At 48.8% G+C, this 12,648-nt stretch overlaps 1 protein-coding gene across 14 annotated transcripts in view; it reads left to right on the forward strand.

Moving 5' to 3' along the window:
- The window catches only part of SPACA3 (sperm acrosome associated 3), a 33,804-nt gene extending 22,790 nt beyond the window's left edge, over positions 1 to 11,014 (forward strand). For 12 of the 14 annotated variants that reach the window (XM_046676562.1, XM_046676558.1, XM_046676564.1 and 9 more), the window contains 4 exons: positions 6,859 to 7,149; positions 7,913 to 8,071; positions 8,486 to 8,564; positions 10,868 to 11,014. In XM_046676562.1, the coding sequence (XP_046532518.1) occupies positions 6,963 to 7,149; positions 7,913 to 8,071; positions 8,486 to 8,564; positions 10,868 to 10,934 (492 nt within the window). In that variant the 5' untranslated portion in view covers positions 6,859 to 6,962 and the 3' untranslated portion in view covers positions 10,935 to 11,014. Of the gene's footprint in view, positions 1 to 6,858; positions 7,150 to 7,912; positions 8,072 to 8,485; positions 8,565 to 10,812 lie in introns of all 14 variants that reach the window. The other 2 variants (XM_046676573.1, XM_046676572.1) reach the window with 2 other exon arrangements.
- The last annotated feature ends 1,634 nt before the right edge of the window (positions 11,015 to 12,648 follow it).

Here is a 12,648-nt window from a genome sequence, read left to right on the forward strand (position 1 = left end):
TTAGTGTAGGGTTAGTGACTTTGCATGTCTCAGTCTTCCTGAGGACAACGTCTTGCAATTACAGCCACATACTGTGATCGATGATGAAAATAACGAGGACACAAGTCATTGAGAAGAGGTTAATTGCGTTTTCAATGTACTAAGTTTGGCGTGGACCGGGTGAGCAGGTCTTTCTCTAGGAGATCCAGGCTCTCCCTGCTTGTAGCCAGAGGAGGACTCACTTTTTCATTGTCCTCAGTGAGCCTGCACACTCTTTGGGACCAGCCTCGGGGTTCTCCTCTGGGCTAAAGTTCTTCTGAATCAATCACCTAGGTGATTTTCACTCGTTTCTTCATTTCTTCACTCAGCATTTTTGATCTTGTTCTCAACACTGGGAAAATAGACATGAAAGACACATTAAGCGTCTCCTAGTCTGGTGGGAGTGATGGAGAAAGAAGATATTGATGTAGTGTGATAGATGCTAAGATTACAAATTAGCATCAGATGCCGTGCAAGGATGTAGGGGAACCTAAATCAGCCCAAGGAGGCCTGAGGGGGAGGCCAAGCTTCAGTGACACTTTAAGGAGGACTAGAAGCTAGCCAGGGAGTGGGGCAGAAAGGGTGTGTTTGACAGAGGGAATAGCATATACAGTAGCATATAAAACATGGATGCAAAACATTATTACACATTTAGAGAACTATAGAAAGTTTGGTTAGAGTAGTGGCTCTCAGCCTTGGCAGCACTTTGGAATCACTGGGAAGCATTAAAAAAAATACTGATGGGGGCCGGCCTGGTGGCGTGGTGGTTAACTTTGCACGCTCTGCTTCAGTGCCCAGGGTTTGCAGGTTCAGATCCAGGGTATGGACCTACTCACCGCTCATCAACTATGCTGTGGCAGCATACCACGCACAAAATGGAGGAAGATGGACACAGATGTCAGCTCAGGGACAATCTTCCTTAAGCAGAAGGAGGAAGATTGGCAGCAGATGTTAGCTCAGGGAGTGTCTTCCACACCAAACAAATAAATAAATAAATAAATAAATAAATAAATAAATAATACCTATGACTGGGCCCAACCCCCAGGGATTTGGGTGTAACTGGCCTGGGGCAGGGCCAGGCATCAGTATTTTTTCTAAAGTGCCACCAGCTCTGAGAACCAGGAATGTAATAGATGCTATTGGAGAACTTAAACCTGAAGGAAGCCGATGAAGGACCCTTGCCAGGATGTGGCCAAGAATCCGAGTTTGCTTTGGCAGAGCTGGAAAGACTTGTGCAGAGCTCAGCAGAGAAATATAGACCCGCTCATCGCCAGCTGGGGCCTTGTCTGCCCTTGCCACTGCTCCTTTTGAGCCCTTGTTTCTTATTCCCCATTTAAAAGTGAATGTCAAGAGAGAAATAACAAAACATACAATAAAATAAAATAAATCGAAAGATTACTCGATAAAAAGAAGCAATAAAGTAGTAAAAGCAGGCCGACATAGTAAAAACCCCAAAACTCAAGCAGATGGAATCACTACCAGGGGCCAAACAATAAAAATCATGGCTGAAATGTACTGATCTGAGTGGTTAGCATCTTCACACATTGAGGCAGTGGAGGGACTCTTTCCATTTTACAGAGGAGCAAATTGAAGCTTGGGGAGAGTAAGGACATCGTTCCAGTGGACAGGCTGGGTAACACCTCATTTTATAGACGAAGAAATGGGTGTTAACCTGCCAAGACTAAATAGCCAGTCAAGGGCAGAGCAAAGACCTTGAACTCAGACTTATCTAACTCTAGTCAGAGCTCTTGCCCCTGAATAAAGGCTCAAGCCCAGCTGAGCATTGGAGTTATTTGGGGAGCTTTTAAGAAATACTGATGCGAAAGCCGTTTTGTCAAAGACAAGCAAATGGCCAAAAGGTATGTGAAAAAAATGCTTAACATCACTGATCGTCAGGGAAATGCAAATCAAACCCACAATGAGATATCACCTCACACCCGTCGGGATAGCTGTTAGCAAAAAAGCAAAAGACAAGTGTTGGTGAGGATGTGGAGAAATTGGAACCCTTGTGCACTGTTGGTGGGAATGCCAAATGGTGCAGCCACTATGGAAAACAGTTACTGTTGGAAGTTACTGAAAAGTTTAAAAATAGAACTACCGTATGGCCCAGCAATCCTGTTCTGAGTATTTATCCAAAAGAATTGAAATCAGGATCTCAAAGAGGTCCTATGTTCATTACAGCACTATTCACAACAGCCAAGACATGGAAACAACCTGAGTGTCCATTGACAGATGAATGGATAAAGAAAATGTGGTATATACACATAATGGTGTACTATTCAGCCTTAAAAAAGAAGGAAATTCTGCAATATGCAACAACACAGACGAACCTCGAGGACGTTATGCTAAGTGAAATAAGCTGGTCACAGAAAGACAAATGCTGCATGATTCTACTCATATGAGGTATTGAAAACTGTCAAGTTCACAGAATCAGAGTGAAATGGGGGTTGCCAGGGCCTAGGGGGAGGGGGAAATGGAGAGTTACCAATCAACGGGGATAGAGTTTCAGTTAAGCAAGATGAGTAAGTTCTAGAGATCTGCTTTTCAGCATTGCACCTGTGGTCAACGGTACCATACTATACACTTAAAAATTTTTTACGAGGGTAGATTTCATCTTAAGTATTTGTACCACAATAAAATTAAAAAAAAAAAAAGAGAGAGAAGAAATCCTGATGTGATGCTGCGCCAACCCTCAGTTCTAACCTGGTCAGCCTGGGCCGGGGCCCAGGTGGAGAGGGCGAACACAGTACAACTTAGCATGTTTATGGCTGAGCTCTGCTCTCAGTAGTAATTGCACCCATGTACTGAGCACCCTGAGCACCAAGCACTATACTTTAACTACTAAGTACTAAGCACCTACAAAGATGTTTCAGGTACTGTTATTCCCACTTGAGAACTGACGAAAGTGAGAAGTTAAGTCACTTTTTCTGGGTCACCCAGTTGGCAGTCACTAATGCCTGTGTTTGTGCCCAGGTCAGCCTGACTCCAAAGCCCATGCTCTACCTACCATGCCACACAGCCTCCAAGCAGGAGTCCCCGTGGGGCAGAGACATGGGTGTCCCATGCCTTTCCATTTCGGGGTCAACAGCATTACTTTTGATGTAGGCTTGTCCACACGGAAGCATCATCATCCAGATGGAGAAAAGGGGTGGTTTGTGGCTCAGCATTGAAGAAGAACTTTCGGTTAGTCAAAGGAGTTGGAGGTGAGATAAGCAGCGTGGGGAGGCAGTGGGCACCCACCATCATCGCTGGGGAGCCACCTGAAGGATCTGTTGAAAGGAGATGAGTCATCCTTCAAAGTATTGAGTGTGTATGTAGAGGCAGGCAAGAGGGGTTGAGGTTAGGTACTCCCAGTATGGCCCCAGGCCCTGAAATTGAGGGGCTTAAAGGGCTAGTCAAAGCTCTGTGCGTGAAGATGGTTCTAGAAGATGAGCTCACAAACTAGGAAGTTCCAGAAGACTCTGTGTCAGTCTGGAGCCTACCTTCCCCATCATTCTCTTAATGCCAGGTGCCTGGGGCTCCAGCAGTATCATGTGGGGTGTCCTGAGCTGAAGCAGGGTGTCGGGCCACTGCTGCTGCCACCACCGTCACTGCTGTGTTAGTTCTGGTGGGGACGACACCTGATCAGTGAGCCCTCTTCCCCCTCTTCCTGCTTCTGTTAACCAGGGTCCTGGGCTGGTCTGGCCAGAAAGGGGTACAGAGAAAGAAAGGTGATGGGCAGAGTTGGAGGGGTCCTGGGCTGGGAGAGTGATGGGTTGAGAAAGAGGAGACTATATTCACAGGTCTCTGGTCTCAGAATCACTGGACCTGACTCCTATGCCTCTGGATCTGCTGTGAAATATTCAGGATGAACTCACTTTTAAGCCACTTTGCTACAAAAAAAATCAAAAACAGTCTCTGTATAGTAGTCAACTTGGCTTCTTCATCTATAAAGCGGGGATATTAATCCTACCCCTCTTGAATCATTGAGAGGCTTAGATGAAATCAAGTTAGAAAACATCCAGAAAAGGCCCAGCACAGCATCTGCCAGATTTTAAGAACTCAGTAAAGTTAATTGTCTTCCTCCCTCTCATCCCCACACTCTGATGGGAAGGGCTCAACCCTTGTAGTTGTGACTTCAGTACACTTTGGTTTAAGAAGCACCCATTGAGCAGCCACTCCATACCAGCAACTCTGCTTAGACTCTTAGGATGTGAAGACAAATAAGACTGCTATTGTTCTTTGGAAGTTCATCTTGTGGTGGGAAAGGCTGACATATATTACAGTCTAGTGTGACAGATGGAGGGCAGAAGTGCAGGTGACTTGAAAGTGTTGGGGGGCAGTGGCCTACCAGGAAAGTCTTGCTGGGGAACTCACCTCTGATGTGACCCTTGAAGTATGAGTAAGAGTTAACCATATAAAGGAAAGGAAAGGATTACTGTTCTAGATGGCAGAATCCTCAGGAGCGAACAACATGGCATTGCTGGAACTTAAGTGTTAGGTGGGGAGAGGTCAGCAGGGCTGGGTATGAGGGTCTTCATGGACCGTGCTTAGGAGCAGTGATGAAGGGAGAGATTGAAGGATGCCACACGGCCAGGCTTTTTGTTTAAAAAATTCATTCTGGTGACTATGTGTAGAATAGTTTGGAAGAAGCGTCAGGACTGGACACAAGGAGACCATCAGCATGCCGTGATGACGGTCTGAACTAAGGGAAAGATGGCACTCTTGGTGGGAAGGTAGACTCAGCAGCACTTTGGGATTGATTGGTTGGGGATGGGTAAATGATGTAGTGATGGAAAGAAGGAGTGAAGAATGACATCCATATTTCTAGTTTGGATAAATGAGTTTCAACCAAAGAACATTATGAGTTTCAAACCAATAATGTTTTAAACTAAGAAAGTGAAATGGAAGAGCAGATTTTAGCAGGAACGTTAGTTCTGTTTTAGACATGCTTTATTGAGGTAGGTGTGGGATAGCCAAGCGGAGCTGTCCGGGAGGCAGTTGCGTACGGGGTCTGCTGTTCTGGGGAAGATGTAATATAAAGCCATCAGCAGAAGGTGGCAGTTAACAGCAGGGCTTCCCGAGGGGATCCTGAAGTGGAGGAGAAGAGGGCTGATGGTAGAAATGCCTGGAAAGCCTAGCAACAGTTAAGACCTGGGCAGAAGTGGATTCCACAAGAGGAATGAGAAGAAATAGCCTGAGAGGAGAGAAGGGATCTGGGAGAAGGGAGCATCACGGAAGCCAAGAGAGGGAAGGCAGCAAGTGGAGCGGTCAGCAGTGCGAAATGCTGCGGAGACCCCCATCAGACAAGAACTGACAAGGGTCTGTTGGACCGGGCAGAACAGTTTCAGGCAAGTGGTGGTGGCGATGAAGCTGAATCTTCCTGGGTTGAAAAACAAATAAGAGGTGAGAAAATAGTAATTTTCCCCCTAGAAGTTTAGATGAGAAGAGGAGGAGAGAGATAGGTCAGTACAAATAATGACAAGGATCAATGGAAAGCATTTTAGAAACTGGAGGACTAAGCATGTCTATACACGCAGAGAAAGGAGGAGATGCTGATGATGCTGAGAGAGAAGAGATGACAGGTGGAACAAAGTTTAGAGAGGGGAAAGAATGAAATCTAGAGCTCAGAGGAAAGATGAGCCTTGATCAGTGTAGACGCACCTCATCCTCATGCTAGAGGGGTAAAGATGAGGGCAGATGAGGCCACTGATGCCTTGGTAAGCGGACAGGGCTAAGGCAGAAAGAGGAAGGAAATCTTACACATCATCACCTTGTTTTTCTCATTGAGGCAGGAAGTGAGGTCTTCTGGGAGCGAAGAGGTGGGATAAGGCAGAGATGGGACCCAAGGACAGTAATGAGGGTCTTGAATACCCTCTGAGGGAAATGGGAGAGAGAAAGCTGACCAAAGACAAACCTTAGTGCTGGTGCCAGAAGTCCTTCGTCATAGAAATAACAACGAACCTATTTTTCGTGCAAAGAGTAAAATTCTCTCTGTGCCTTTCTTTTCATTCATTCTTCCAACAATCTTCTGAGGCAGGTGTTATTAATCTCATCATTTTATAGATGAGGAAATTGAGGCTCTGAGAATGTCCAGAGACAGAGATATTGTAAAGTGTAGAGGTGGGCTTCAAACTCAAGTCTTATGGCACAACCATACTCTTAAACCACTCTGTCACCCTCAGCGGGGTTGGAGGCCATGCATTTGTAGGGAGACCTGTCTTGAGGTTGTGGGACTCTTTTGTTTTCTGACTCCATGAAGGTGGAGGGCAAGCGTGGTGGGTAGAGATCATGAGAGATGTGGGAAGATAGGTCAGAGGGGGCGGTCAGGGAGAAATTGGAATTGAAAGCTGCAGAGGTAGGGGGATGGGGGGTGATGACGAGATGCGGGATGACAAGGCCAGGGGAGGGAGACTCAGCATTAGAAGGGTGCATCCTTGGGAAGTGGGCTTAGGGATTCATTTACAGCGAGGACACTGCTTGGTGCATCCCCTCTGGGAACAGCAGCACATGGCCACACCCAGTGGGGCTTGGATTCACATCTTTGGCCTCAGTCCAAACTTTGTCCCTTCCTAGTTGTGAAATCTTGGGCTTCAGGATTCCATAACGCCTGGTGTGTGGTATGGAACTCAAAATATACTCTTTTCTCCCCCATTTTTCCTCCTCTTCTCTCCACTGCTGGGGCAGGGTGGTATAAAGCGGGACTGGAAGGGAGAAGGGCTGGCCTCAGGGAACCCTCTCCTGGATCTTGAGGGCGTGGCTGATGCTTCCTGAGGGTCGCAGGGAGACGCCTTGCAATGTAGGAACCTTCTCCCCATTTCCCAGGGGCACACACGGGACCTGTTTCTCTTCTTCTTCCAGGGGGATAGCCTTCTGTGAGTGGACGACCAGGGCCGTTGGGCTGCCTGCCATCTCAAAACCCAGCTCTGAGCCTGAGCGCCGGGGGTTCCACTTCTGCTGCCTGCATGGATGCCAGGGGCTGGCCTCCTGGAAGGTGGCTGTGCCCGCCCGGGATCGTGTTGCTGGCCTTCGCCTCTCTGCTCAGCTGCCTGCTCCCCTCCGGCCAGGCCAAGATCTACAGTCGCTGTGAGCTGACCAGAACGTTACGGAATTTCGGCCTCGAGGGCTACCGGGGCTACAGCCTGGCTGACTGTGAGAACCCCTTTCCCTGGCTGGCCCCGGGCTCCCTCCCACCAGCGCTCCCTCCCTCCTCCTCTCCCTCCTCCTCGCTCAAGGGGTGTGGCCTTGGGAGCTTTCTGATCCTCAGTTCTCGTTTGTAAAGCAAGGATTATATGAGATGACAGGTAGATAACACCCAGAACCGAGTTAAATACATAGCAGGCAGCCAAGGTAGGAGCCAAAGGAACAGAATAGCTTAGTACACTAATCTTAATCATAGCACAAAGATCAGACAGTCCTATTGACGTTTAGAGGAAAGTGGGCAGTAGTACCAAACTTTTCAAGCTGGCGGCCGTTTCAGGAAGCTGTGAAGGACAGCCACATCTGGGCTCATCTTCTCTCTAGTTCTAGCCGTCTCTGAAGGTCCCACCTGTGTCTTCCTAATCTTGCCTCTGAAGATTTAGCTCCAGTTCATTCACTCCACAAATGTTTCTTGGGCCCTACTATGTGCAGAACAGTGAGACAGCAGGAAGACTGCTGGCTTAGGAGTCAGGAGGCCTGAGGTCCAGTCTTGATTCTTGCTATTTGGTAGCTGTATGCGACCTTGAGTAAGTCACTTTGCTCCTCTGAGCTCTGGTGCATTCATTTGTCAAGTAGGCGGGAGGGCGTCTGCCCTGATCACCTCGAAGCAGGTGCAGAGGCTCGGAGGAGCTAACGTGTGGGAGTCACACTGTCAGTGCTCTCGTCTGGGTTGGCCTTGATCTTCTGACTAGGTCGTTGTCTCCACCCTATGCAGGGGTCTGTCTTGCTTACTACACAAGTGGCTTCAACACAGCTGCCGTGGACCATGAAGCTGATGGAAGCACCAACAATGGCATCTTCCAGGTCAACAGCCGGAAGTGGTGCCAAAATCTCGACGCAGAGGCCCCCAACCTGTGCCAGATGTACTGTTCCGGTAGGCTGGGCCTGAGCCCGGGGCCGAGGGGCCAGGCCTCTACTGCTTCCCTGGTTTTGTTTGCTCCTTTTGTCTTTATCTCTGAGTGGGGATCCCCCCAACCTGCTGGGCCCACCCAGGAGAGCAGGATGGGACAAGCGATGAGGGTGGGTCCTCCGTGAATCTGATTTGGGGTCCCAGATGGGAGACTGTCCTGAGAGTTACAGGGATTGAGGGGGGATTGCTTCTAATTGTGGGGGAAGTGATGGAGTCATACCTGTGCTTCCAGACGGGTCAGGAGACAGGGCTGGGTTTAGGATGGAGGAAGGTGTGTGTGTTATGTGTGTGTCTGTGACAGAGACAGACAGACAGACAGACTCTGGATGTCCAGCTCTGCCCCTGCTGCCTCATCATTTTCTCTACCCCTCTCCCCAGACTTGTTGAATCCTAACCTCAAGAATGCTGTTATCTGTGCCATGAAGATAACTCAAGAGCCCCGGGGCATGGGCAGCTGGTAAGCAACTTGAGCTGGAGCCCCCCCAAAGCAATGTGGCCAGGACTGGGGGACAGAAGCAGGGAACTGACCTTTTCTGAGTACACACTTTGTCCCAGGCGCCATTCCATGCCCCACAACTACTTTTGGTGGTGTGGATTACTACCACTGAAGTATTTACAGACAACACACTGAGTTTCAGGGAAGATAAACAATTCACTGGTGGTCTCGGAGGCAAGCCTGGCTCTTCTAAGACTTGCCTGTGTTGGGATGCCTGCCTACAGGTCCACTGGATCTGGGTATAGCAAACCTTTTTGTTTGCTTTTTAACTGTGGCATCTTCGTCTAAATTGGCTTTTATATAAAAGCTCAAGATGTACAACAGATCAAAGAAGAGCTTCCCTGCTTGAAGCATGAGTTGGGGGGAGGGGCGCTCTGGAGCCTCACCCTGTCGGCCTTCTCTTTTCTCACCTCCTTCTCACAAGATGGCCTTTGAAGCCATCTTCACAGGCAAGGGAGTTGGATGGGCTTCTGATGGGGCATTGGACCAGATCGCTGGTTCACAGAGGGGCCTCTGAGGCAGGGGCCCTATAGCTTCCCAGCCTCTTCTGATAAGAGTTTCACTACTCAGTCTCCAACCTCCCTTTGCTAACGTTTCTCGATGAGTGACCAGCAGGGGGCAGCATGTGGGCAGGTCAAATACTCTAGGTGGTTGGCGCATCAGAACCTTGGACAGATGTGATAGTGACCAGGCTGGTAAGGTAACTTGGAAGGCATTAAGTGTCAGCCCAAGAGCAGAAGAAAGGGGAGAGACTAGAGGCCGTGGGTGCCGGTGGGGAGGGTTTTGCAGGAGTCTAGGTGAGAGATATAGAGTCTGGAGTAGAACAGTTGCGTGGGTGATGGACAGGAGAGGGGTTGGGGATGAGGGCTGGGGAGGAGGACTGGAGACTGCTGACAGGGGGCAGTGAGGGAGAGGAGGAGGTGAGAATGACTGTGACTCTACAGAAGGTCTGAGATGGGCCTTGACAATGGCCATAGCTCTGGGGGAAGTGTTGGTTTGAGAACAGTTGAAGCTCTAGGAACTGAATCTGGAGTGAGGCAGGCTCAGCAGGAAATAATGCACATCTATAAAATCAGAAAGTGTGAGGGCAGGCTCAGGCAGGAATCCAAGGGCTTGAGGCCTTGGGGGCACCACTCTTGGATGGAAGAAACAAGTTCTTTTGGGTTAAACCAAAGAACAACTCTCTTTTGTACACTGGGAGTAAATTCATGGCATGTATAAGCTCTGAGAGGTGGCTGAGGCTAAAGACAGGAAGTGGTCCCAGAAGGTAGAAAGGGTACTGTTTATTCCTTCCACACACATGCATTGAGAACTCATCTTTACCAGGCTCTGTGCTGGGTGCTGGGCTTCAGAGATGGCTGAGACCCAAGTCTTTGCCCTCAAGGGTCTCATGTCTAATGAGAAAGTTTAATGGAACAGACAAATGAGCCAGTTGACTACTCTTGGTTGATAGATCTATAGAGGTCCTTTAAGGACACTCTCAGTCACTGGGCTCTTTGACATTGACATCATGGAGGAGACTAGTAATCAAAGTTTGGAAGCCCTGGGAACTTGGGACCCCAGGCCCCCAGGCCTCCAGGATCTTGCTTATCTTCCTTAAGATGCTAGTGTGATACTGAAACAAGGTAATGGTCTTGAAAGAGCCTATAAACTATAGTTACCAGCAATTAAAAGAGCCAGATGAGTAGCCAGGGAGAAGTGGGTGTGGGTGCAGTTCTGTCATTTCCTAAATGTGGACCTTGGGAAAATAATTATGTGTCTATCTCAGTTTTTCATTTGAAATATAGGGGATTATAATATCTGCCCAATCTTCCTATTAGGGCTGCTGGGGGAGGGGTGGAGAAACGGGTGATGGATCTGACAGTGCTAAGTAAACTGTAAAGCGCTGTACACGTCAAGTGGCATCATCGTCAGCAGAAGCAGCATGGGGTAGGAAGAGAGCATTGAACTGGGGCTCTGGACCCCAGGACTCCAGGCCTTCACCATTGACTTCTGGGTGAACTTGAGCAAATTACTCTGTATTTCCATCGGTAAAATATGGAGAAAATATAGATGATTTTTAAGGGCCATTCTCTTCCTTTTTCACTTCTTCTAGTGGGTTCTTTGCTAGTCAACACGGTTTACTTGTCTCTCTTCCCCTTGCTAGCCCCTCTCCTTGCCTCACTTCTGGTTTAGAGCCCACGCCTCCTTCCTGTTCTTCTCTGAGCAGGGACTGAAGGCTGCAGCTGATCTGGTCTCTCCTCTTCCCCATCCTCCATCCTCAGGGAGGCCTGGAGGCATCACTGCCAGGGCAAGGACCTCAGAGACTGGGTGGATGGATGTGACTTCTAGGACCCTCTCTGGATAGACCAGGCCATGCGCAGCAGGCTGGGAGATGTGGTTTGGTTCCTGACCCAGGCTTGGGAAGACAAGCCAACTAATAAAGTATAGTTTAACATAAGTGTGGTTCTCACTTCTCACTGTGTTTCCAGGCGGCGTGTTGGAGCCGGAGTATCTCAGGGTTTCTTCACCTGCCCACCTGGCCTGGGCTTCAGGTGGGCTCCAAAAAGCTTGCCTCCACTCCGGGATGCCTAGGGGGTCAATGTCTCCCTTGTCCACACCTGCCAGAGTTTCCTAGACCTTTTACCTGGATCTAGGTTCGCCAGATTTAGCAAAACGAATAAACGAGTAAAAAACAAGGATAACAACAAAGACAGGATGCCTGAGTTAAATATGAATTTCAGACACACAACAAAAAATTTTACTATAAGTAGGTCCTAAATACCACACGGGACATACTTACATTAGAAAATGATTTGTCGTGTACCTGAAATTCAAATTTAGTTAAGTGTCCTGTATTTTATTGGGTAACCCCACCTGGGTCTGGTGTTGTGTACCTCTGGCTTGTTTGGGAGGGTCCTTGGGACACATTTTCTGTGGCTCTGGTCACAGAGGGTGGCCATGGTGCCTTGGCCCTCCAGCTGGTGACAGCTAACATGCTGACGGCCTCCCAGGGCTGGTGCATGGTGACTGGAGATGACCACAAAGGCTTCAGTTGCGGCTCTTACCCTGCTCTCAAGTGCCCCCCAGCGGTGAGAGATTCAAGTGCCACTGATAGTAACAGCGGTCACATCCTGAATAAGGAAGCGACCGCTTGTACTGCTGACCACTGCTGGGAGGCTGGAGGATGGGGTGAAGGGCACGGGTGGCTTTCGGGTAGAAAACTACAGTTCTTTGCCTTCTTTAATGCGTGGGGAGCTCAGAAGGAGGGAACATTCTCTCCCATTTACCGAGAGCTCAGCGTCTCAGGTCCTTTGGGATGGACTGTGTTTGGAGGAGGCAGGTGGGCAGAGTCTCAGGATCACCACGGATGTGGTGGCAAGAGCAGCAACTGAGGTGGCATCTGAGAGACTGAGCCCTGAGTTCAGACTGTAGATTCTTCTGGAAAGGCCTAGCGAATCCTGCAAGTACTGAACTATTGATTGAGACAGGGCTGGTGACTCCCAGGGAGAAGAGAAGACTACGATGTCGACCATACCCTCCCCATCAACGTGCCATCTCCAAATGCCACTGGTCAACAAACGCCGAGAGCATCCATAGTTGGTGAGGCAGGCCAGTCTCCTTCCACTGCTGGTCTGGTGTTGGACCACTCTCAACCCCAGGGTATCAGCTGGTCTTGCCTTGTGTCCCATCCTAGCTTTTGGTTCTGCTTCCCAAGGGAGCTCTTGCCTCCAAGTCAAGGTGATGATAAAACTTGAGGGCTGCTCATACAAGTGGGCAGTGGTGAAGGACTAGCTCCTTGCTGGGAGCAGAGGGTTGTGGGGATCAACGGCTAATGGGTCCATGCTCATCAAGTCATAGGTAGGGAGATGCTGCTCTTTTTAATATTAAAGCAAACCTTGCATGCCTACAATGTGCCAGGCATTATCTAATTTAGACCCTGGAGTAATAACTGTGACGGAGGTACCATTATTATCTTCATTCTACAGATAAGGAACAGAGGCTCAGAGGAGATAAATTTGCACCCAGGTCAATGTGACTCCATGTGTGCTCTTGGGCCCTGTAC

Source organism: Equus quagga, chromosome 11 (genome assembly GCF_021613505.1).
Source record: "Equus quagga isolate Etosha38 chromosome 11, UCLA_HA_Equagga_1.0, whole genome shotgun sequence".
In the NCBI taxonomy this organism is placed as follows: Eukaryota; Metazoa; Chordata; class Mammalia; order Perissodactyla; family Equidae; genus Equus; species Equus quagga.